Below are 26,244 nucleotides of genomic sequence, written 5' to 3'. Positions count from 1 at the left end.
TAATTCCATTATAATATATGATTACATCAAGCTTATACAGGGGATGAGGACAATAATTAAAAATATTTAAACTATTAGAAAGATACAAGGAAGAAAAAAAGAACAGGTCATCAAATAGAAAGCAAATTCTTCATAAACCACAGGCACATATTGACATGGACAGACTTATATTTTAGAAAGTCCACTCAAGCGGCTATAGAGAAAACTACTAAGAATTTGAAATAAGTTATATACAAATATAAAAAATGGAGAATGAAGACAGATGATCTAGGTTAGAAACAGAAAAGATGACAGAGGCATGAACTAACATAGTACCTGGGGATGAGTAAAAAGAGTACAAACCACAGATGATGACTGAATAAATTTTGGAGGAGTTGAGAAAAATAGTGCTACAATTTAATTGCATTACAAAGAAAATTAATTGCCATTTAGGTCATTCAGATTACTAGTAGGGACAGAGAAAACAAGTGTTCTTTTAAAAAAAAAGTGATAAAATGAGAAATGTTTCTTTGAAACAGGCCAAGAATTTAGAACTGGCCTGACCAAAAATTTGAGATTCTAAAAAGGTCGCTTGGAGATCACAGAATTTTAGAAAAGTTAATGGAAAGGTTTCAATATTTAATGCATTAATTAGGCAACAGAAGTCAAAATACCTAAAAATAGTTAGGTCTGTAAGAAGGTCTGTCTTTGCTTTACATATATATATATATATATATATATATATATATATATATATATATATATATATATACACACACACACACACACACACACACACACACACACACACACGCACACACACACATACATACATATATATATGCCAAAGAGTAAAATCAGGTGCAAACAAATAAAATCTGACACAACCTATTTTTAGAGAATTCAAGTATTTTTGTGGATTAAAAACTTCAAATGAACTTTCAAAAAATAACTAGCTCCACACTGAGAAGATTAATATATAAATACATACTATAAACAAGTACTTCTGTAATCATAACTCCTAAGGTCCTTGCCACAGTTCAATTTTGTGTGAACATCTGAGATATTCAAGTACAAAACTTGTACCATCAATAAGTAAATATTATTCCTTTTTGAAGTTTTTATTCTACTAAAACATGTCATTCCAAAATCACTCAGTGTTTTTAAAGGTCCAGAGTTAGAGATACAAGTTCAAAACATTAGAATTACATAACTGATCACAATGAAAGGTAATTAAAATAAATAGGGGGATCATAGAAAGGGTCTAGAACTTTGAGAGGTATTTCCACATCAGTGACTGTTAATACCATTTTACCACTTCCTGCCTTCATATGAATTTGACAATTGATTACGATGTCCTCACAGCCTTAGTTTATGGTTCCAACTACCTCAGGACTCTTAAGACTGACGATGGAAAGAAAAATGCAACTTATAGGAAACAAAACACAAAGGTAAAAAGACAAATCTCTACTTATTACAACTAGAAGAAATTGTAAATAATCTTAAGAAAAGATAAAATTATCTACTAGTTCACACAGTGATAACAATAACAAACAATGAAAATCTTACTTTTGTATTGCCATCTCATCTTTCTGGTAGAGTTCATTTAAAATCTCCACTTTCTGCCTTAGAGTTTTGCATTCCTCTTCCAGTCCAACTTTAGAAGACTGTAGTGAATTGCAGTCACCTTCTTCTAATTTCTTTATTTGGTCTGTAAAGGATAAAACAGCTTATCTCTATATGTGTACAAGGACTTAAGAACTTGTTTGAGGGAGTAGTGCCAAGAAAAGTAAGAAGCATGAAAGCAAGAAGCCATTCTTTATCTTTCCAATAAAATTTTAAGTCTTTCCAACATGGCAATTTCTTCTCAAGAAGAACCCACCTTCTAGATCACATTTTGTGGACATCGAGGCTCTTAGCTTAGGTTGTAAAAGTTTTAGATCCTCTTCAACTACTGATATTGTAGTTTGTGTCTAAAAATTGCAGAAAAGAGAGGTATTCTTAAAAGTGAGGCACAGGAAGAATTCACAGGCACTATGGGACTCTTACAAAGAACTATACCCGAGAGACATCCATCATCTGCTTAATTTGATCTTTCATCTTCTCATTCCGATCACCTAAAAAACAAAAGACTTTAGTTTTTTCTTTCCTTACTTTTAACTCTATATTCTCCTAACTTCCCCAAACTAAATAATGATTGTGTTCAAACACCAGAAGAAAAAAAATCAATTGAATACCTAAACTGATTAGACTAATGACTTTTAAGAGAATTGCAAGCTTAGATTTAAAAAAAAAAAACAAGAGAGAGAGGTGAATTTCAGGCTGGGGTTGTGGCTCAGTGGTAGAGTGCTCACCTAGTATGTGTGAGGCACCGAGTTTGATCCTCAGCATAAAAATAAATAAAAGTACTGTGTCTGTCTTAAAAACAAAACAAAAAAAGGTGAATTTCTAGTTTGCACAACTAAAATGTTATCTATGCTATTCTTGTAAGATAAAAGCTTTTCTTCTCTCTCAGATCTATCTTCACCTGGACAAGTAAGTGTCTTATTTAGAAAGATTCAATCCTCTATTTTCTCCCTGAATCTACTACCAGGTGTGGTTTGAAATACTTGCTATGTAAGCAATATCCAACTTTGGAGAAAACATCTGGAAATATTTTCCTCATCAGTAATCACTGTTACACTCCCTCTCTGTAGCTTTCTGATAGTCTCTAGCCTCTGTTCTCACAGCCTTAGTTTATGGTTCCAACTACCTCCGGACTCTTAAGACTGACTGTGGACCTTAAAACCACAGAGCCATAGAGATGATGATTATCAAAATCAACTATCATCTGCATAAGTTAAGAAACAAATTTCTCTTACTGTACAATGTTCAATACTCTAAGTATTGTATAGGATATGACTATTGTAGCTTCAGTGTACTTACTAGTTTTCAATGGGATAGAAAAAGTCAGTGTTCTTCACATGCCTATTGCTACATTATACCCCAGCAACCCACCTCTGCCAATGCAACAGACATATCTATAGATACAGTGATATGTGTCTACAACCCTGAAGCTTAAGAAGAAAATCAGCCAGCTGAAAAGTGGCATCTGTATAAATGCTTAATTAAAGACAGGAAAGCAAAAAAAGGATTCAACCTCCCTGAGACTGATCTTACCTGCTACCTCTCCGTTGGTTAATTCATCTGACTCATCTTCTCTATTTTGATCCTCAGATTCAGATTCACATCGTAACCGATTCAACTGTGTGATATAATTAGTCAAAACCTAGAAAAGAAGCAAAAGATTGGAAGACTCTCAATTTTAATTCAGAAGATTTCAGGAGAATTCATGAGATGAAACATGTATTTGGAGTATAAACTTACATTAATAGTATCATCTTTGTGATTAAGAGCTACAAGTAAATCTTTCTGGGACTTCTCAAATGATTTGATTTGTTCATTGAGTTCAGCATGTGATGTACTCCAGTCTTTGACTTCCTGCTGCAACTGAAAAGTCAAAACACATGAATTCCTGTGGGTTAGGGAGGGGTTTTGCACTGAATACATCAGGACTACAAGACTTAGACAAAGAAATAGAGAACCATACTCCTCGGTGGCCTGCCTCAATCGAGGGGGTTGAGACCTTGGTTAAGGAAGAGGGCCGAGTGGCCCCAACTCTCACAGCTGCAGTAAGAACATCAGAGCTCTCAGGAAGTTGACCGTGTTTATTGCATTCCCCAGAAAATTGCTGCCAATTCAAATAATTTAACTCCAGCAGGAATGGCTGGGCACATATGACTGTCTCCTAAATTTAGATTCCTTATTATGTAATCTTCCCTTGGCCAGTGAATCAGTAACTACTCAAAAGAGGATCATAAAATACTTAATTTTCTGGTTTAAAAAGTTTCATTGAGGCTATGCAAGTTAATAACTGATTGACATTTGATAAGAAAAGCAATAATCCAAAAATCCAAAACAGATGGAGAACATATATATGCACTCAATTTAGGGAGCATGTTTAAACTTTGCATATCTAGAAAAGGTCCTACATGAATATTCCTTACCTCAGAAACAGATCCAAGAAAGATACAAGATAATGATATTCACTTCTCTAGTTTACATTATGTATGACATCAAATTTTCTTTACCTGCTCTTTCATCTTCGTAAGCATGGTATTTTTTTCCTGAAGCTGACAGCATTCCAACTTCACCTTCTCTTCACGAAGCTTAGCTTCATTAAAGACAATTTGAAGCTAATGCAAAACACTAGAGTTAGTGAATTAATTCCAAAGAAAAAACAAAGTTATACTTTCCCAAACCAGACATCATATAGTTCTCATTTTTTGCACATTTTAGCACACTTCAAATTTTTGGTCCGCAACAAAACTAAGATGTAGTATTAATATCCCATTATGCCAACTATCCCATTAGCAAGAGTTGGCAGCTTTACCTCTGAAAATTCAGAAGTATTCACTGAAATGACATCTTTAAGCTTCTCTATAGATTTCTTATTTTCCATTATCTGCCAGGTGAAAACAGAACACAAAATATGCATTAGGATTTCAGTAGAAATAGTGATATGTGTGTGTGTGTGTGTGTGTGTGTGTGTATGTGTGTGTGTGTGTACACACATATATATACTAAAAAAGATGAACACAACAAAATATTTGTCAAGCAATCCCATTACATTTCAGGTAAATGCAGGGGATCCAGCTTTGGACTAAGCAAAAAATCAAGAACTGAAAGAGATGAGGAAAAATGAAGTCATAAATATTTCATGGCATCCACAACCTTACTGTTTATGAGATAACCAGAAAAAAAGGTCAAAGTATAGAAAATCATAATGCAATAATAAAATGTTTTAAAGCATAGAAAATTAATTAATTACTGTTTCAAATAAACCAGTTCAAATTAGTAATTTTTTTTTCTAGTGATAGAGAAAAAAATTTCCCAAGATCATTTTTAAAATTTTCTTATCTGAAGTAAAAAATAATAAAATTTAAGGGAGAATAGACTAATCTCACATACAGAAGAATTCCAAAAAATTTATAAAGATATTCGCTCCTTAAGGAAGTGGACATAACTCTGCAATCTTTGTTTGCAATGCCTGGGATTGAATCCTGGGCCTCATGCATGCTAGGCAAGTGCTCTACCATGAGCTGCATCCTGAGCTCGTAACTCTTCATACTTTAACCGTGGGCTGTGCATGGTAACTTCCAAAGAATATAATATGAAAAGGATTGGAAAGAATTTTTACAGTGGAGAAATCTGATAAATACTACCTCAGCTAGGTGATCAAGCTTACTTGGGGGTAGGATATTTCAGAACACACTCTCTACTATCTTTTGCAACTTTTATGTAATTACAGAAACTTATAGAAATTGAAAATGAAATATGTAAGTAAATTTTTTTAAGTACAGAAAATTGATTAATTCATTACTCTTTCAAGTAAAAAGTAAACAAATACTGTTCAATTGGACAATAGTTTTTTAGTTGATCTGCATGTTTCCAAGGGCAGAGCAAAGCAATATGAAAATTATCCAAGGTTGAGAATAAAAATATTTCTTAGGCCCATAAAAATAACTTGTTGTATCAGTACTTAAAAGTTCCACAAAATGGGCACAGAAGTGGGTTCAACTTCCTTGACTCCTAATCTTGCTTTAGTTAACAGCTGGACTAAGTTCAACTTAACCAATTTTACAAAATATTTCAAAAGCCAAATTACAGCAACACTTAGCAGCAAAACTCTTACCAAGTCATGATACTTAGCATTCTGTTCTCTTTCAGATTCTAACATAACATGAAGACATTTAGCTCTCTCATCCAGAAATTCTTTAGCTTTTTCAAGAAGCTTTATTTTATCCTGGGAAAAAAGGTGTCAAGATTACTCACTCATTACATTTACTTTTGAGTTTAGAATGTAATTCCCCCCAAAGAAGGGATTTTTACCTTATATTTAGTTGCTTCATCAGAAAGAATCATATTTTGTTTCATGGTTTCTTGGATCTGTTTCTTTGATTCCTTCATCTATGTAAATAAAGCATTCAGAATTAAGATACACAAATTATAGTGCTACTATACAAGTTACTTCCAGACAAGTGACCCTTTCCAGAAGAAAGCAGTACTTAATACATATGACTGCTTAGAATTTGGATGATTTGTAGGAAATAATGAAATAAAAATTTTAAAACACGATTTTTAAATTAAAACAGGTAGAAATGATTCAAGCTAGAACCAAAGGAGAAAGAAACAAAAAAATAATTATACCTTCTGTTCATACTTTGAAAATTTCTGTATCAGTTCTTCATCTTCTTTCATGAAATTGATTATCTTTTGGGCAATTTGCTGTTCAGTGACTAAAAGGGGAAAATACACAAGATTATTATAATCACTAAATGAAATTCAATTACTCAATCTACTAAAAGCAAAGACATGTTATATGGTACTATGAGGAAATACTTCTTAGCATAACTATTATGCTTTTAAAAAGCAATCTATGCTTATTAGCAATAAGAGTATAAAATTATTAAAATTTAAGAAAAATATAAGAACAATGATATTTTGCTGTGCGCAGTGGTGCACACCTGTAATCCCAGTGGCTCAGGAGGCTGAGCCAGAAGGATCCCAAGTTCAAAGCCAGCCTCAGCAAGAGTGAGACACTAAGCAACTAAGTGAGACTTGGTCTCTAAATATAGGGGGTTGGCGATGTGGCTCAGTAGAGTGCCCCAGAGTTCAATCCCAGGTACCCCTCCCATCCAAAATAATATTTCAATTTAAGCTTATTTCACAGATGGGAAATACAGTAAAGTGTTGTAGCTTGATATTCCTCCCTTCTCAAAACACTTTCTTTTCAGAAAATGGAATCATTTAATTCTTTGCAAAGAAAAACAGAAATGAAAGCATACTGATTCACATTAACATTCTTTAAATTATCTACTCAATTACTTAATGCATGATTAAATCATTAGCATAGAAATACTCTTCAAATGTAATACATCTGCATTACATCAATATTCAAAGTTAATCTGCCCCAAATTAAAACTTATCATCTCCCTATCCACAATTTGTTCCTCCTCTTTATCTCCTATCTCAGAGTTGGAACCATCATCATCTATTCAGTTATCCATGCTAGCAACCTAGGAATAGTAAAATTTTCAGGAGTTAAAAAAGTAATAGACATTAAAAGTCACTGTATCTACTTCTAACATACATAAAACACATATCAAACACCAATACAATACAAGTTTAAGAAACCTAAAAATTTACCTTGATATACTCTATCTTTTACCTAGAGGAGAGAAAAAAGATTAAATTTGATGTCAAACATCTGCTCAATAGAAACAGCATTCCTAAAACAACAGTCAGAATCATAACCAAGTGAGAATTTAATAACATTCTTGTTCAGAATAATAAATTTAAAGGATTAAAAATAAATAAAGGTTAACAAGCATTTTAAATTTAATTGGTAGTGATATTTCATAAATAGGCTCTGACATAAAAACACTAAGATGTGTACCTTATTTCACAGTAAACATGTGTGTGTGTGTGTGTGTATGTGTGTGTGTGTGTGTGTGTGTGTGTACTCAAAATCATTTACTTGAGAATTCTAAATAACCAGGATAAAGTCTAGAAACAATGACTATTCAAAAGGAATCTGAGGAAACAATATTAAAGGCATAATCTTTGTACTAAGATATGCCACTTTCACTCACCAGAAAACATCTTAGAACTCCAATTTAAATTTGGCTATTGGCTGAATTTAGAAACTAAGAGGCTACATCATCTTATTTCTACAAACCACTAAATATATAGCAAGAAATCTGAAAGGGAAGACTGCTAGAAGAAAATGCACAAGCAACAAGAGAAATGACAATTAACATATTCTGGAAAGGACAAAAACAATCATTTCCTAAAGACAGCAATAAACTGCCTGATAATAAAACCTAAGCAGAAATTTTTTTAAAACATCACTAAATTTCTTTGTAACTTAGCATATACTTGTCCTTTCAAATGTTATAAATGGTGATGGGATACTCAGATGTGTCCATGGATCATCCATGGAATCTTTGTAATAGGAAATTGCATTCAGAAAACTCCAACACAGAAAGAAATGGCATTTCTTTAATGTCATAGCCTTGCTAACCTTTTACTCAAAATGACAACAGAGGAAAATGGGAAGTAGCATAAAAGCAGTCATCTAAGGAAGAGACTAAAGCTCCAAAGTCAAATGCTGAAACTGAGGAGCAACAGCTAGGAACCAGATCCCACATAACCTAGTGAAAAGAGAAACAGGTACTGGGGTTCTTGAAATGAAAGAAACAAGAGAGAAATATAAAGTGTTTTCATGTTTTTCTCTTCTCTTTATCCTTCTATTTCCTTTTTCCTTTTAGCTGAGAAAAAGTTCAATGAGATTAGAAAATTCCTCACAGGAATCCAGGCAAATGATTCTTCTATTTAAGAAGGGAATACTTTTTAAGAGATATTACACTCAATTGTACAAGGAGAGGAAACTTATCTTGATATGTCTGATATAATTAAGAAATCAGAAAAAGAACACTCAGATTTGAAAAGATTTGTATCCAATGCTTTTGGCCTCTTTAACTGTTAGGCTTTTCATATGCAAAGTCCATTTACCTAAAATAATTTTCTTCCAATTATGTTAAATAACTATAAAACAGAATGACCTACAGTACAAACATAAGTATGTATAAGCTTATATATATACGCTTATACATATATGTACACACATACACAGAGACAGACAAATTCTGCTCAGAAAAAAAAGACTTAATAAACAAAACATTTAATGGATTTTTGGACAACACATAATCTATACTTCCAAATAAAAAGGTATTTTCTGAACATATGATCAAACCATAAAATCTGGGAAAAATATATATAAAAGACTGGAAAAATTATCTCATCTCCTTTTTCTCATTTTACTGTATTTCTTTGTAGCATTTCCCCCTGTTTATATTAACATACAGTTCATCAACATTTAAATCTTAGTTTCTGTTTTTTTTTTCCACTTCACATTTAATTGTGAGCATTTTCTGTACCTCAAAGCTTTGAAATAGATAAATCTGCCTACTATTCCATTAAGCGAACATACAATAACCCCTAAATGAATTATGTTGTGCTAAGTCTTCAATCTAATACACTGTTCCACTGAAAAACATTACCAAAATTTTCAAAGCATAGTTATTTCTTTAATATAGATTACTAGACATATATGCTAAATAAAATGATATTTATCTAACCTATCCCATCTTTTATCCCACTTTTAAGACTTCTGATACGTATGAAACTACTGGTCAGGACGGCTGTAAGAATTACCAGTTCTACCAGCTGCACCCACACTAAATAATTTTATAAGGTTAGTTTGACTTAAATCACTAATTTGTGTTTTAGCAACTGAAAAGGAAAAAAGGGGGCAGTGACTATATAAAATAATCCTTGTGCTTATGTGCTAAGGTATAAGTAAGTTAATTTACTCACAACAAGAACAGTTCTCCAAAAGAAAATGACAAAGGATACCAATCCAAAGAAAACAGTGAAAACTACAGGCTCCCATGGTAGTCCATAAAAATCAGGCCCAGGTTGATATTCATCAGGCAATTTAGTAAACAGCTGAAACAGACAAATTAGAAGAAATGGGAAACCTTAAATTTATAACAAAACAGTCACAAAGAATCATGGCAATTCTAAACCAACCTCCTCATCAGAAATCCACCTCCTCAATATTTTCCAATAGCTCTTCAAGAGAAAGGATACTGGCAGTCTCATATTTTTTGTTCACTTGCAGTGTTTTCAAGTACAATGAATCTAAATATTTTTTAAAAATTTATTTATGTATCTTTAGTTTCAGGTGGACACATTATTTTGTTTTTATATGGTGCTAAGGATCGAACGCCTAACCCTAACCCTAACCCTGACCATAACCCTAAACCTAACCCTAACCCTAACCCTAACCCTGTGCCTCATGCATGCTAGGCAAGCACTCTACCACTGAACCACAACCCCAGCCTGAATCTAAATACTTTAAATTGAGCATACATTTCCAGTTTGTAACAGGCCCTATATCATCACATTGTCTAACACCTGGCTAGAATCCCTCTGGATCATTCTTTTCTCTTAGATAACCTGGTTTTTATAATTTAAAAAATTCATTTAAGACAAAAACTTAAATATATGAAAGAACTAATTAATTTTATGGCAACAAATAAAAACAATGAAACAATAAAAAGATTTCAAGCCCCTTTGGGTATCATTTGATAAGCTAGAAGAATACCTTACTTACTTACTCTTAGAAAGCAGGATTGGCCTACTATTACATCTGTACTGATGGCAGAATGTTGATTATAAATTCTTTATTTCACGTGTTTTTTTCCTCTTTTATTTTTTCCTCTCCCCACCCCCACTAGCCACCCTCTTCTTGGATTATTGCTTTTTAACTTAGATTGGATCAGGACCATTTATACAAATCACCTGTAAACTCACATAAAGCTGTGAAACATCCAAAGCAAAATTCTTTTCCTTGCTTGTGAGAACATTAAGACTTTTGTTCAAGCTTTTCATTGATTTATATCTATAAGGCATATGTTTTTAGTCCTTTTCAGCATTTCCAAGTCTTCTATTTCTTGCAGAAAACACATTGTTGGATTTTATTTTCCTTTGTGAAATTTATGGATCCTTGTCTTTTATTTGGTTACTTTAATCCATCTTCATTTGTTTTAATTTCTAACTAGGTTTTTATTCTGCCATATTATTTAATGTTCTTTCTATTTCTTGTACTTCCTGTGCACTTTTAATTAACTTCTATAATATTTTCTTCAGGTGTTTAAAGTTTTATACAATAATTTTATTTCTGTTTCTCTTTAGAGACACAAACAATACTTCTGTTTCCGTAATATATCAGTGGCTGTATCTTCCCTCTTAGAAAAGAAGAGCATTAGTAAACCTCATGTCTTTACCATCTCTATGATGCCCGGAATATTACTTACTTCTGGTGACATGAGTAATCTTTCTCTTTTCTTACATTTATATATTCATGAATCATAGTTTATTATATTTATTTAAAATTATTCCACTACCTTTATTGGTTCTTTGGTTTTGGAGAAGAACCAAAAGCCAGAACAAAGTGTTTATCACTGTAAGAAAGCTGAAGAATCTTGTGTGTGGGACAGGGCATGGGACATGGACTTTTTGACCGAAAGTCCCATGCAGTGCATCATAAGACAGCTATCACCTGATTTTGAAATAGCCCAGCAGAAAATAACTATGGTCAATATGGCACCCCAAGTTCTTTTTTATGTTGGAATGTAGATAGAAGAAAGTTTTGCCAGGTTGCAATCTACAAACACTGGGAGTTAGATTAGAGAAGTAAACGACTGAATGCACAAAGCATGTCAGCCTCCACCTACTTTAACTTTACCCAGAAGAACTCTTGCCCACGAAGATCCCCACAACAATGATGTGAGGGCAAAAGGATAGGCAATAACAGTCCAAAGGCAAAGAGGTGGAAAATGGGTTGGGGAGAGCTAAAGAAGAATTGGAACTGATCTTCCTGTGTTGCCTCTAGCTCTTCTCTGCACTAAGCTGGCCACTCACTCCCTCAACAGAGCAGTTTAAAATATACTTGTTAGTGTTGTTGTTGTTGTTTTAGATGCTGTAGTCTATTTTTCTAATCCTGTGAATTCTTGGCATCATTTTTTGAGGCAGTAACCTATACAATTGGACACCTTGTTGAATACCTGCTCTCTTGGGGGAATATATACAGATGTGTGTGCATGTTGAACTTGTATCTATATTCAGTATGAATTAATTATATAAGGGATTTCTATATGTATATATGTATATATTTCTCTCTCTCTCTCTCTCTCTCTCTCTCTCTCTCTCTCTATATATATATATATATATATATATATATATATATATATATATATTCAGTAAATGCTTTCCACGTGCTGGACTTTTAACCAGATGAGTAATTTTAGTTGGTAGTTCTTGGATTTTATATATATATATATATATATATATATATATATATATATATATATATATATATAAAGGTTGATACCTTTACTATACTTCATGTTCTTCATTTAAATCATTTGTTTTTTTTTCATTTTCTATATTCTGTGATGGTATATATATTTTTTTATAGCTAGATAATATTGTACAGTTTAAAATCTACTTATTTTACAATGAGAAAAGTTTCCATGTACAATGAAAATATACGTTCTGAAAGATGACCTTATAAAATTCCTTTGAAAGGACACTTCATATAGTGTGAAAATACCAAACTAATTTTTTAAATGCAATTTTTAAATAAGTCACAAATTTCAAACATGCAGTTAATAGGCAGCATTTGGAAAGAGTTTTGAAGTCTCATCAAAATTTTTGTTCTTTCATGTACAAAATTGAATACTGGTAATTGTTACTTAGTTTATAGCCTAAGTAACTGCCCAACATCATTTTAGTTTACCAAAGCATCTTTTATTTTTATGGTGCTTAAGCTTGAACCCAGAGCCTGTGCATGCTTAGGCACATGCTCTACCACTGAGTCACCCAAAACCCCATATTGATTTGGCTAAAACAAATACAGCAATTAATGGAAAAGTATATGTTTGATGAAGTACATACACAAAAGCATTAATGTGAGCACATTATCTTGTGTTGGTACTGCCAAAAAAGCAAATACTGGAGAAGAATTAATACTTACTCAAATTCCAGTTTAAGTTTTGTTAATTCTCCTCATCCCCAAAACAATTTGTCTCAAGAAACACTGACTGTACTACTTATTGTCTCCTCTCTTCTTGTCCCCTTTTACTATCCCTGCTTCCCTTTTCCTACTTGTTCCTCACCCTGATTCTTACATTTTTTTCTTTCTTTTATTTTCTGTCACGACTGTTTCCTCCCTTTTCTTCATATTATCTCTCCTTTTTCCTTATCTTCTTCCGTGGTCATCAAGTAGCAGTGGTAGTGGTTGCCAAGTTGCACGTACTAATAATGGTTGTATTCATCATTCAGTAAATGCTTTCCACGTGCTGGACATTGAGCTCATCTTTTAACCAGATGAGTAATTTTAGTTGGTAGTTCTTGGGATTCAATGGGAAGTTCAGTTAAATTTGCATGCAGTTTGATTACAATTATGCTCTGACATCTTTGAAATTTAATTGAATTAAAAGACTAATGAATTTATATTAAAGAAGACAGACTTTAAAAGAACTCTAGAGTTGTGTTTATATACTCCGAGTAAAGTATATAGCCCCACTATATACACTTTTTCCCTGGGTTAATTTAAAAATGGAGAAAAATATAATTCTTGAGAAACAAGAATTGTCAATATTTGAAAATAAAATAATAAATTAAATTTAATTGCCAATAAGTTTACTTTATAAAAACATTACTTTTTTTTAAAGTACTCTTCTCTTTGCTTTAAAACACCAAACTAAAACATATGGTACTTCATAATAAACTTAATGGAGATAGTATTGTATGCAATAATAATATTTAGGGTTGCTAAAAAGTTTCTTTCAGAGAAATGTGTTATAATAGAAAGAAAATATAGAACAGCTTCTTTATAGGCAAGTGCTTCCTTCACTGATGTATTTTTGTGATTGACTTTTGAGGGTAAAATTCATTATCAAGAAATTCTGTCCTGAAATTATTTTACAATAAATTGGTTGCATTAGATGAATAAAAACTGGTGTTTTTTTTTTTCTAAGAAGTTCACCATGTTTGCTTTTCTCAGCTCATTTAGAAAGAATGAAAATATGGAAAGCCAATTTACATTGTAACTGCAGGCATCAAACCAATTTGACTTTCTAGATGCAAAAAGTGAAATGTATAAAATCATTTTCCTTTTAAATCACAAGAATAATGATTCTAAACAAGATGAAGAAGATTGTAGAGTAGATTTTTGTTTAAACTTGGTTGAAGTATAATAAAACAAAAACTTGCCTATGAGAGCTTATCAGATTCATTAGGCAGAAAGTAATATTTTGGGGATGGGGTGGTTTATAGTGTCCTGGAAATTGGTACACAATAAACATAGCCAGTCTACAGATCATGAAGAACCAAATGAATGATGGTAATGCATTTTAAATTACCTTGAATTTGTAAAGAAGCAGTAAAGCACAATCTCATTCTAGTTTGGAAAGATTAGTTTTGCTGCAATATAGAGCAATTACTAAGTGAAACAAAATAAGAGGAGGGACTACTTTTAAAATGTTAATGCACTGATTCTGAAAAAAACATTTATTAGGTCCTGGAGTAAAACACTAGCAACTAAAATAGAAGAGATAGATTTGGAAATTATTTAGTAGTAGAATTTCTTGAACTTGAGATAGATGATTGTCCGAGGTTAAGTGTCAAGGATGACACATAGGGGCTTTATAGAAAATTATTTTGATAACTATGTCATTGGGACAGAGAATCTAAAAGAAGAAAAACCTACTAGAAGATGACAAGTTTTGTTTAGAATACTGAGATTGTGATGCATGATGGATATCGAAGTAGGCATGGCTGCTCAGCAATTTGACATATAATATAAACATTATTAAAAGAAGTGACATAGGTTTTAGTAATGAAATAAATGTAAAGAGTAGGCATGATATTATCACTCATGATTTTTCATTGGGGAGTATTAGCTTTCTATTTTATTATAGTTGGAGGTCAAATGAAGTATGTTAATTGCAATTTTTAATGGGGCATCAATGGCATCTAAAGGTTGTGAATAAAAAACAGATGAAATTATCTTTTAAATTATTACAATTTCAACAGAAGTTAGCTTCTGCTTTTAAGCCTCTGACATCACTAGGATTTATATAATATTCTCAAAATGAATATTACAATTGTGAAGGGAAATATCAAAGGGAAAGTTACAGTAAATACATTTACCAAAAGTCACTCCCCTTGTCATCTCCAATATTCACTCATACTTGGTATGTAAATACAATATAAACTTGAAATAACATATTCATTAATATAGCCAATATTTTTCAACAGAAATCAAATGCTGGGAGCAAGGTGATAAACTGATACATGTATTTATTTCTAGAAGCATCTTTGCTTAAACTGTTTTTTAATATGATTCAGTAATACGTAGACTGAGTATGAAAGATATTTGCAAACAGTATTTGATTCATTCTACTCCCTCAATTTGTCCTAAGGAGAATTTCAAAATAAGAAATGGAGATATGTATGAAAATGTTCACTGTGATTTAAAAGTTAGCCTGATATCCTCAAGATTTAAATAACGTTATATCAAAAAACTGCATTGAAAATTCACATACAAGGGAATGGAAAATGAAAAGAAGAAGAATGTTTACTAAACCTCGAATCTTAAGATTTTCTTTTTATTCAGAAATTATTTATTAATTGAATTGCATTTTCTTCTTGAGACCAATTGCACTACATGCTTTTTTTTAAGATAGAGAGACAGAGAGAGAAAGAGAGAATTTTTTTAATATTTATTTTTTAGTTATCGGCGGACACAACATCTTTGTTTGCATGTGGTGCTGAGGATAGAACCCTGGCCGCACGCATGCCAGGCAAGCGCACTTCCACTTGAGCCACATCCCCATCCCTGCACAAATGCTTTATTACTTAAATAATACATACATACCAAAATTATCACATTTTATCCATTATAGGTAGTCAATTTATAGAAAGAAAATACAAAACTTACTGTAATTGTATAGCAATGTAGCCCCATCATATAAAGTAAATATTCATAAATAAATATTGGCACTAGATAAATAAGGATCACTAGATACCACCTAAATAAGACATGTCAAGAACCAGATATTAATTAGATTACCTAAAACATTGGTGTCTATTAAAAGATTTTAAAACAATATTATTAAAAATTGTGTAGCCAGGGAAAATTGAAGGAGCAGGAGAAAGAAAAATGGAGCTCAAATGAACTATGTAAATTATCATTTTTAATGGAGCATCAATGATTTCTAATGGTAATGAATCAAAAGACAGATGAAATTATCTCTTAAATTTTAGTATTCAAAACAAATAAAGTTAAGAATTTGTAAATCTGTGACACTAGGGAACAAGAGAAAATAAATTTTCATTTTTAATTTATATAGTTTATATGCTTATATGGAGTTATTTAAAAACATTGCATCTATAATAAACACGTTTCTTCTATAACATATTGTTCAGTTTTAAAATAATTGCTATAATTATTATTTGAAATTGAAATGTGTTTTAAAATAATAGTATAAAAACCTAGCACAAAATAATGTATGCCATGTATTGCGCATGCAGCCATGAACTCCCTGATCTTCAAACTGTCTCTCTGGAGGCTCAGTGGAGCTCTGATGCTTCCCTGCTGCTCATGTGGTTTCTGAGCCTCACAGCCCTGTGAATTCACAAACGCCACCTAGGGATAGTGACCGGAATGGCAGCCCATCTTCAGGCTGTGACCTTCTTCCTGGGCAGGGGACTGTGAGACCTGGTTGTGTTGGAAATGCAATGCCTCTGAATGGATATTTAACAAGTGGAGTCAGTGCTGTTACTTAATCTCAGTGGCAGAGGGTCTGATTGAAGCTATGTCTTATGGCTGAAAGAGAAAGTCCCTGGTCTGTTTTCCAGTGTTTTGCTGAGAAGGTTTGAATTTTTGTAAAGTCAGATTTATCTGTCTTATACTTTGTGGTCTCTGGTTGTGTTATCATGCTTCAGTTGCTTTTTCTAAGCCAAGTTTATACAAGTCATCATCTGCATTTTCTTCCAATGTTGTTGTGTATTCAATGATTCATTTTGGCATAAGAGATGAGGTGGAGATCCAACCTCACCCTTGCCCATATGGCCAGGTGTTTGTCCAGCACTGCTGACTGAGTGATCAGTTTCCTGTGAAGTTCTAAAGTATGATCCTTACTGTTTAGTATCTGGTTTCCTGTTAATAGTGTAATTTACATGACTTTGCTTATTAGTGAGGTTCTACATAGTTCACATATTTATTAGCTCTTAGATAATTTGGGGGTTTTCTGTTCTTTGCTCATTTGAAAAACTGTATTCTTGGTGTTTTCATGTTAATATTCAATATATTTTTGTTGATATTTAAATAAACTTTGTTATTTTGATTGCTGATTTTTGATTGCCTTTCAGTTTGGCTTATGATTTTTTCACAGTATTAGGGATTGAACTAAGCACCTCATGTGTGCTAAGCAAGTGTCCAGCCTTTTTGACTTTTTATTTTGGGGCAGGGTCTAGCTAAGTTTTTCAGGGTGTCCTCAGTCTTGGGATCCTCCTGTCTTGGCTGCCCAAGTAGCTGGGATTAAAGGTGTGCCTACCATACCTTGTTTTGCTCATGATTTTTTTTTCTACCAGGTATTGAACCCAGAGGTGTTTAACCAATGAGCCACATCCCCAGCCCTTTTTATTTTTTACTTTGAAACAGAGTCTTGCAAAGTTACTTAGGGCCTTGCTAAGTTGCTGAGGCTGGCTTTGAACTTGGAATCTTCCTGCCTCAGCCTCCCAAATTGCTGAAATTACAGGCATGTGTCACTGCACCCAGCTGCTTATGATTTTTTTGATATAAGTGAATATTGTGTTTTTATGCAGTTAAATACATTTGTGTATTTATTGTCATTTTATTCATTGTTTTTATGCTTTTGAGATCCTTCCTCATCTCATGATCAGCAGATGCCTTAGGATATTGATGTATGCTAACATTAATTTTTGCCTTTAACGTTTTTGTCCTTTTTATTATATTTTGATTCATGGTATGTGTCTTGCTCAATCATTCACTTTTCTAGCAATGTTGGTAAAATATTTCATCTGTTGTCCAGATTATTCCTAGAACACATATGTGCCTTTAAAGGAAGGGTCTTATTCTGAACCACCTGCTCTGTTTTTCCCCCCATTTGTTTGTGTTTTTATTCTTTTTAGTATTCTACTTTTTCTCTTCCTCATTTTTGTTAAGATGGTGTGTGCATGTGATAGAACATAGAGTCTGTAGGGGCTGGGAGTGAAAGCGGCCATTACTCTCTCTGACCTCCGCCCACCTGTCTGCTGTTTAGGGCCATCGCTTGTGACCACTTCTCCTTTCCCTGTCTGTGGTCCCTCCCTGCCAGTATGCAGCCTGCTTTAGTGACTTGTCTTGGTTTATCCCTTCAGGACAATGATTAGGGTTCCTTGCTGTGACAAATGGAGTTTTTTGCTACTACCTTACTTTTCCCTGGCTCCAGTCAGACACACCCACCCATAATTCTGCCTGTGTATGTTTTAATTCCTTGTATAATATATTTTATTTCAACATCAACTCCTTTCCATCAATTGTAGCCAGAATTTTTTTGACTGGTAAGGACGTTCCTAACCTGTTCCCTTCTCCTCTCCACATCCACTGTCCTTGTCTTTACTCCTTTTCCAGTGATGAGCTTAACGACATTTCCTTAACTTTGTCATTGTGTTTATTATCTCAGTTTTAGAATTTGATCTTACAGGTTGAAAACAAATAACGTTTATGTGGTTAGAGCTGTTTTTATTTTTTATGTAAATGGAATTGTTTGGTAGGTTGTACGTCAAGTCTGGTTTCTTCACTGAGCCTAATATTTGTGAAATAGCATCCCTGTCATTTCAGCAAGTAGCTCATTGCTTTTTATCGTTTAACAAAATCCATTGTGTGGAGATATCTCACCTTATTTATTTATTTATTTATTTATTTATTTATTTATTTATTTATTGGTTGGTTTGCTACTGGGGATCTGGGATTGAACCCAGGTTTTACCACTGAGCTGCATTCCCAGGCCTTTCTGTTTTCTATTTTGACCAAGTTGCTAAGGGCCTAGCTAAGTTGCAAAAACTGACCTTGAACTTGCCATCCTCCTGCCTTAGTCTCCCCAGTTGCTGGGATTACAGTCATTCACTAGTGCACCTGGCTCTATCGATCTTTCAACGGACATTTTGTTGTGTCCAGTTTGAGGCCTTCATGAATAAAGCTGAAATTAACACTCAAGTTCAAAAAACAAACGACTCTATCCTTGGTTGAAGAGTCAGCTGGTGAGTCAGTCTAGGATTGCCTCTCCTTTTCTGAGCAATAATGCATTTTTAAATTGCTATAGCATACATTTAACTTGGTTTTTTTTTTCTTTCTTTCTTTATTTTTTGGTAAAGCTGCAGCTGTTAATTCATTGTGCCTCTTTAAGGAAAAGAAAACAAAATTAGTCTGACTTTCATAGCTTCACTTTTGCAATTTGGATACAGCATAGGCTTCATTTCACTTAGGACATTGGTTCAGGTATTAGAAAATTTGCAGGTGGATATTGGGAGAATTTGATCAGCTGGCATGCTTCTGATTTCAGAATGATGGAGGGGCAGGTGTAACTTCAAATAATAGAGCTGAAGCCAGGGTGAATCAGTGACAGCAATGGCTTGTGACAGCTAACTGTCAGTAACACAGGCATAATGATTCCCGTGGTGCCATCGACTTGGGAGTGAGTAATCCTAGTGAATGTACAGCTCTCTTAAAGAGGAATTTGGGAACTGGGGGTTGAGACATGGACCAGAAGTCAATGGCCCTGCTTGGAGCGTGTTTCAGAAAACTGTGAGCAGGTGAACTCTGGCTTTTCCCTGGCACTGACATGGGATCTCTTTGACAATGTTGGTTGCTGAGTGTTTTTTTTCTTTTGCGTTTGCATTTAGTCATTTGAAGGAACAGCATGTATGTTACTGGGCTTGATTTGCAAATGTGTGTTCCATTCATATCCCTTGCCAGCCATGATTTCCCTCACAGTAAAAGTCGAGGTTCCTGGTGACTGGATGAATGTAAACTAAGCAAATTGCTAGGTATTTTGAATACTTGATTGCACAGCACAGTCAGATTTTATTTTTGCAAATGTGCAAAGTGGATACCTGCTCTCAAAGCAGCTGCCACTGACAGGATGCCACTGAGGCCAGGAACAGAGTTGATTCTGAAAGGCCCTTTCTGAGCATGGTGCCAGGTACACTGAAATAGTTAACTCTTGAAATAACAAAGGGATGATGGTTTTTCTACTGAAGACATTAGATCCACATTGGATCAGCTGACATGCTTCTGAGTTCAGAATGATGGAGGGGCACGTGTAACTGGCCCCTCCATGGTACTTGATAGGGACCAAGAATAAAAAGGAAAATTGAACATCATAAAAAGGAGGAAGAGCAGCTTCTGAGGGAAAAAGACTGTTCTGGAATTTGAACACGTGGAGCTGTATGAAGGGCTCACCTCTCTGTCCATTGTGCTGTGTTCTCATTTGGACTTTCTTGGGAATGATACAGGATCCTGGATGGGGCTGTAGCCCAGCAGTGCACTGTACTTGCCAGCACAGATTCCTATGATTACAGCTGTGTTGAGGTTTCCATTCTGGGATCAGGAGGAGAGCACTGCCAGCCCTGTCCCTAGCAATCTGTGACCTGCTAATGAGACCAGGCCACAAGAGGCCAGGGCCCCCCACCAGCCTGAATCTTGCATGGAAGATGGCACAGGGCCTCTTGCTTCTTCTCTGAGGGTCCCACCTGTCTGTCTAAAGGTGGGGCAGGTGCCTCAGCAGTAGGGGTCGCCAGCCTTAGCTGAGCACTGAGAGCACCAGGGGGCAGGAGGCCTGGCATCGTGAGACGGAGACCTGCAGCTCTCTGCTCCTAGCAGGGAAGAGATGGTCTGCTCTGGTGGGCAGGTGCAGGGGACTTTAGTGAGGATCTCTTTGCAGAAGTCTTGACTTAAAATAAAATTCTCTTGCATGACTTTTGGTGTCTGACTTTAAATTTTCTTTTTTCAGAACATGAGACCTGAGGTTGGGAGCTTCAGCACCCCACTCTCCTGTGACAGTATAATATATGGCAATGTTCTAATAATTGGGAAATCAAAATTGCAAATGATTTTTTCTAAATAAGAGTGGGGTCATTTTCCCCTACTTTTTCAGCATTAGATTTTTTTTTGGTAGAGAGAGAATCTATGATGCTTGTTCTTTATGAACTTAAATCATGAATATCCACTACTTATCCACTCAATACAACACTTACATATTGCCACGCTAACATTTTGTGGGCTTTGGATTTATTCAAAAGTTAAGTATGAGTGAAATGATCAGACCTGTGTCCAAATCAACTGGGCTTAAGCATAAAAATAGTATGATTCAGAAATCCTTAATTGTTGTTGTTTCCTGGTGACCTAGAGCTGTTCATTGAGTAAGCATTGTGTTTGCCTCGGTGACCATCCACAGACACTTACAGCGCGTACCACAATCCCAGCATCTGTGAACACCTAGTGTGCTTACAAATGGGACAGGGCTCAGGCTCCAGCTGAATGACCCCCTGTCTTAGAGATCTCCTCTCCTCTCACATCATGTTGGGGGGGGAATAATTAAGTCGGAGTCCAGAGGTGAAGTCACTGGGACACTGGGGTGCAAATGATTGTTAAAGTTAAGTGAAAATGAATTTTAGATGATTGATAGCTTTGTGTTACTGTGATTTTATTTCCTTCCCAGCTTCCTGTCCTTCATGACACAGATAATTTTTGAGTGAATAACCTTATGGCTCCACATCCATGCTGCCCTACATGCACAGCTTGGACAATGAATTTACATGCACATCTGCTTCATGAATATCACTTAATCATCATGATTAGCATAATTTTCTCTTTCATGAGGTTGTTGACCAGACAGAGAACTTGATAATTCAATACAGAAACTTGTGAAAAGACCCACCAACCCTTCAATGGAAACTATCAACATACGTGCTTACACCTGGAGACTCTGGAAGCCTGCTTCCACCAATCCTCAACTTGGCAAGCACCACGCTGAAATCCCTGCTTTGTAAACCAGGCTTCAGACTCCCCATGAGACCTCCCCCAACCATAACAAGGTATGGCTCCTGCTCTCTTAAGTGGTGTTTCCCTCAACATGGCATGGAATAAGTTCAGCTTTGCTATAGCGATGAGTTGTGCTGATGATATTTAGGAAGCAAGTCTTGGGTACCACTGAGGACTTTTTTCCACTAGAGTTCAAGCAGATGTGAGCATGTGAGGCAGCTAGACTTTGTGCTGGCCCTTTGTTCATTACGCTGTAAAATTATTGTATAGCATCATGTAAACTTTGGATATTTTCATTATCAAGACATTAGTTCTGGCCTCTTCTTATAATGCTTGATTATAAGTTGATTTCTTTGTCTCTATTAGAATGCACAAAACTCAAATTGGGCAGAAGCTAGTTCAATTTTAGAGTTCATCAGAGTCCCTTACAGATATGACCTAATGTCAATAATTTAAGTTTCAAAGAGGAATTAGAATAGACAAAGGGTGACAGCCATGGCTTGGTGTACACTCTCTCACAAGCCACACTAATCTCAGATGACTAACCAATTCAGTCTTATTCGAAGCTTAAACTAAAGGTGCTTTTCTCTTCTATTATTTTTCCTACTAGGCTTTGATGTGTTTATAAATGGAGGCGAGCTTACCAGAGAAGTTTCAGAGGAAATAAAAAAAGGCTTAAATCATTCATTAGTCAAATAGACAAATTTAACCTCTGTAGGAAAAGGCTGAGCTCTTTGGTATAAGGCCAAAGCAATTTGATACCAAGGAAAGGAACTCAACTTCATCGGATAATGCACTCAAGTCCTCCTCAAGAATCCTGTCTCCAAGGATTTGCCTGGGAATAGGCTTTTATCTGAGGCTCTGCCTGGCTCCCTGGAGACTCCCAGAGACAGTGCTCTTCTGGTGGCCACATCTGGATAGAAGAGTGTTGTTCATGGCATGTCAAAGAGAAGTTACCACTGCCTCCAACCCTACGGAGGGCATGTGTATTCTGGGTCACAAGATGTGCCTGATCTTCTCCTTTGTGTTCATGTGTTTGAATTTGTTTAAAGCAGGCTTATTTGGGTAGTTAAAACCCAATGTTCTTGTTAAGGCATAACAAGCCATCTCTTCTTTTATCCAACTCTGCAGAAGTGTAGGATAACACAGTTACAGGTGCTTGAGATCTCAGGTCCTGTCAGTGCAGAGTGCTCTCCACTGCCCACACTTGGCTTCAGAGACCCACCGTGAACCCCTGGGCTACTTGGAAGAACAGAGATGTGATGCCCAAATAAAAAATATGGACAGGAGGAATAAGTTTCTTTTGGGGAAACATTAAGCAGCTGCATAAGAAAGATTTGTGCCTACAATAAAATGAAAATAATAACGTGCTTTGGGAAAAAACCTCCATCAGAACAGGCTAAAGATAACTAAATACATCAAACAGTTTAATCTCTTGCTCACAGAGCAGAGGTGTGAAGGAGCCTTTGCCTCACAGGCCCCTGCACCTAGAGAAGTCCAGGAAAGCACCTGGGAAAGCCAGGGATGAGAGCCGCTGGTGCTGGGGCTGTTGCAGACAGGCATCAGGGCTGGATGGCACCCAAGGCGCCACCTCCAAAGCACTGGCCTAAGAACTCTATGTCTTCCTCTACCTCTTACCACAGGCCTTGGGGGTTAATGGTACTACTCTCTGCATCTTCAACAAAGGCACAGAGAAAATGAAACACTCACTTGCCCAAGTGACTCAAGCTAGAGCATGTGCAATGCCCAGTGCCCAGAAATAAAAGAAATAAAAGGAGTGGGAGTGCCTCCACAGTGACCCCCATCATCCCTGCAAACTCCAGCCAGGATCTGGACCCCCAGGACCACTATCCCACCCCCACCATACAGCTAGTTCCAACACTTACCTCCCATCTCCACACACCCCAGTTTCTCCTTGAAGACCAGGCATGTTTATTGCCTACCCCTGCTGGACATTCTAGACTCTTTTCTCTATGAAAGTTGAAGGTTTAGGATACAGTAAGTTTAACACCCTCTAGATGGCTCAGCGGCTTTTTGGGAGCATGATATAATTTTTAACACTATAGTAATATTGTCCCAAGAGCTCTGGTCCCACTCTAGGTGGCCCTAAATTGTTCTATGCTTGTATTTGTGTGGAGCCATTACATTTCCACCCTCTCACAGTGATTGAGCGATTCTGCTTGGTTACTCCTAATGTGTGCTTCTAATGTTCGGCCTTACACAGAGAGCCTTGGAGGGACTTCTCAGAGCAAGTCTTGGCCACAGCTGAGCCACGCTGAAGGTGTTGATTTCCACCTTGGAGTCTGCAAGACCTAGTTCATTTCTTTACACCACAGACTGGACTGACAAATGGAAAAGTGAAAAGGTCTGAGAAGTCAGGGTTAAGAACATGGGAACTAGAGGCAAGACGACCTAGACACAGCCTCCAGGATCTCGAATGGACCAACCAGAATGGCATGAATATGAAACCTAGAAGAAGCCTTTCTGAGCCTTCCTTGTGTGTCTCAGGAAGAGCTCTCTGAGAATAAAGGTGCTATAACCCACGCTGGGGAACGTCCCGCCCAAAAGGAGACTGGCCCTTAGCACTGGGGTGAGAAACTGCATAAACAACTTTTATCAGAAGCTTCTGGACCTCTGTTTAGTTTCTCTCACATCTTCTTTAGTCTCCCTAGAAATCCTATCTATGCCTCATCCCAATTAAGCTGTGTAAACTGTTTCCCCTACTGTCTAGTGAGTTACTCCTGACTGAGCTTTCTTGTGTATATGTGACTAAACTTGAATTTTCTCCTATTAATCTGACTATGGACCTGAGTTGGTAGAGGAAAGTTCTACTCCCACCATTCTGGAGTCAAGAGGTGGCATTCCAAGGCACAAGCTGTTCAAGGGAGCTATCAGTGAGCTACCCTAGAGAGAGGCAGTGCCCAGTAGTACTGTGCTAAGTGGTCCTTGGCTTTAAGGACAGAAGACACAAGTGGGGAGGAGTCAGAGATAGATAGTGACCAGCCTCCACCTGAGATTGCTATGTATGCACTGGAACCACAGCAGGAATTCACAGGCAGATACCCTGCCAGAACCTGGCACTGCCTGGTGTGTTGAGGACAGGGAGGTCCACCTGCATCACCAACGTGGGCTTTGGCTGGCTTCCTGTCTGCAAAAGAAGTCAGCTCCTATGGTCACAGCCTAGTGTGGGATCTCAGACACACTTGCTCATGAACAGAGGGTTCCAGTTGCTCCTTGGTGTAACTGCAACATGCTGGGGCCCTGAATCACAGAGGTGGGGTGTGGGTGTCTCCCATCATCCAGACTTTGCTAAGTACATACTTGAATCAAACTAGAGGTTCAAACAATAGCTTTCACTTCTGAGAGTAAACCAATGCACTTCAATACTATTCATGAATCTCCTTTCAAATTGAGAATCAAAATAAATGCCTGGCATTTAATCAGCACCTAGCATGATGTCTTGAATATAGTAATCACTCAGTTAATGCTCATGACTGAATCAACTTAGATTACTACCCAAGAAATGCTGAAAAATGAGATGCAGAATAAATTTAAATGAATCTGGGAAATTTTTCTCCCTGCATTTCCTGTGTAATGGAACTTGACACTACTCATCTAAAGAATGATGTAGTTGCTGCTCTAAATTGCTTATGTATTTTAAATCCAAGGGTCACTGCAGAGTCTTAATGACACTTGATTTGAGCTTTATTTTTTTAAGGATATAAAAACCTTTTCAAGTGGAAATTTAGAGCTAAGAAAGTAGTGCCAATGGCAGTACCACATAAGAGGAGGGGCCTGGTGAGGGCTAACACTTTACAAGGCAGGAACCTGGTGCCCAGCTCAGACCATGTACCAGAGTCATCTGGGAGACTTCTGCAGACAGATGCTTGGGGCCCTTGCCAGATGGAAAGATTCAGGAGGCCTGAATCAGGTCAGGGCAGGTGTCTTCCTATATATTTCTGAAGCTGATTCCTGGTGGAGTAGTTTTCACTGAATCCCAGTGTGTGGAACCTGCTGGAGCCATAACTCTGGGACATTTATTTGTCTATAACTATGTCTGCCCTTGGTCTGCACTATGGAAAACCACGTCCATTTGCCAACACCCCTCCTCCAGCACACATCTCTAAGAATATGATGACTGCCTTAAGCCTGACATTCTGGGCTCTTAAAACAGCCTCACGGGCACAGTAATTAGGAAACAAGAGGAAACAGGAAGTTTGAAGGGGGGTCTATTGGTATATTGATTTGTTTAATGGTATAGGCATAGATAGATCAATACCACAGAACTGGGTCTCAGCTTTTTTTTTTTTTTTTTCGGAGTAGAAATTAGAAGTTTATTAAAGGACAGCAGAAAAGACTTCTCCCGGAGGAAGAAGGGGACCCAAGAGGTGGAATCCCGGGTCTCAGCTTTGAGTGAACAAACAGAAAAAGTGTTGGGAATTTGAAGACAGAGCAATAATGGTTTTCCATTCTGAAGGAAT

General features: G+C 36.1%; 1 protein-coding gene across 1 annotated transcript in view; it reads right to left on the bottom strand.

Moving 5' to 3' along the window:
* LOC143386426 (transport and Golgi organization protein 1 homolog) overlaps positions 1-26,244 on the bottom strand; it is a 75,628-nt gene that overhangs the window by 9,405 nt on the left and 39,979 nt on the right. Inside the window, exons 5-16 of the mRNA XM_077107961.1 lie at positions 9,460-9,591; positions 7,228-7,249; positions 6,229-6,317; positions 5,911-5,988; positions 5,714-5,824; positions 4,412-4,483; positions 4,110-4,214; positions 3,346-3,468; positions 3,139-3,247; positions 2,041-2,096; positions 1,862-1,952; positions 1,549-1,690 (exon numbers count right to left, since the gene is read on the bottom strand). Coding sequence (XP_076964076.1) covers positions 1,549-1,690; positions 1,862-1,952; positions 2,041-2,096; positions 3,139-3,247; positions 3,346-3,468; positions 4,110-4,214; positions 4,412-4,483; positions 5,714-5,824; positions 5,911-5,988; positions 6,229-6,317; positions 7,228-7,249; positions 9,460-9,591 — 1,130 coding nt within the window. The remainder of the gene's footprint in view (positions 1-1,548; positions 1,691-1,861; positions 1,953-2,040; positions 2,097-3,138; positions 3,248-3,345; positions 3,469-4,109; positions 4,215-4,411; positions 4,484-5,713; positions 5,825-5,910; positions 5,989-6,228; positions 6,318-7,227; positions 7,250-9,459; positions 9,592-26,244) is intronic.

Source organism: Callospermophilus lateralis, unplaced genomic scaffold (assembly GCF_048772815.1).
Source record: "Callospermophilus lateralis isolate mCalLat2 unplaced genomic scaffold, mCalLat2.hap1 Scaffold_101, whole genome shotgun sequence".
NCBI lineage: Eukaryota > Metazoa > Chordata > Mammalia > Rodentia > Sciuridae > Callospermophilus > Callospermophilus lateralis.
The sequence above is the reverse complement of the archived record's forward strand: the minus strand, read 5'-3'. Positions and strand labels throughout refer to the sequence as shown.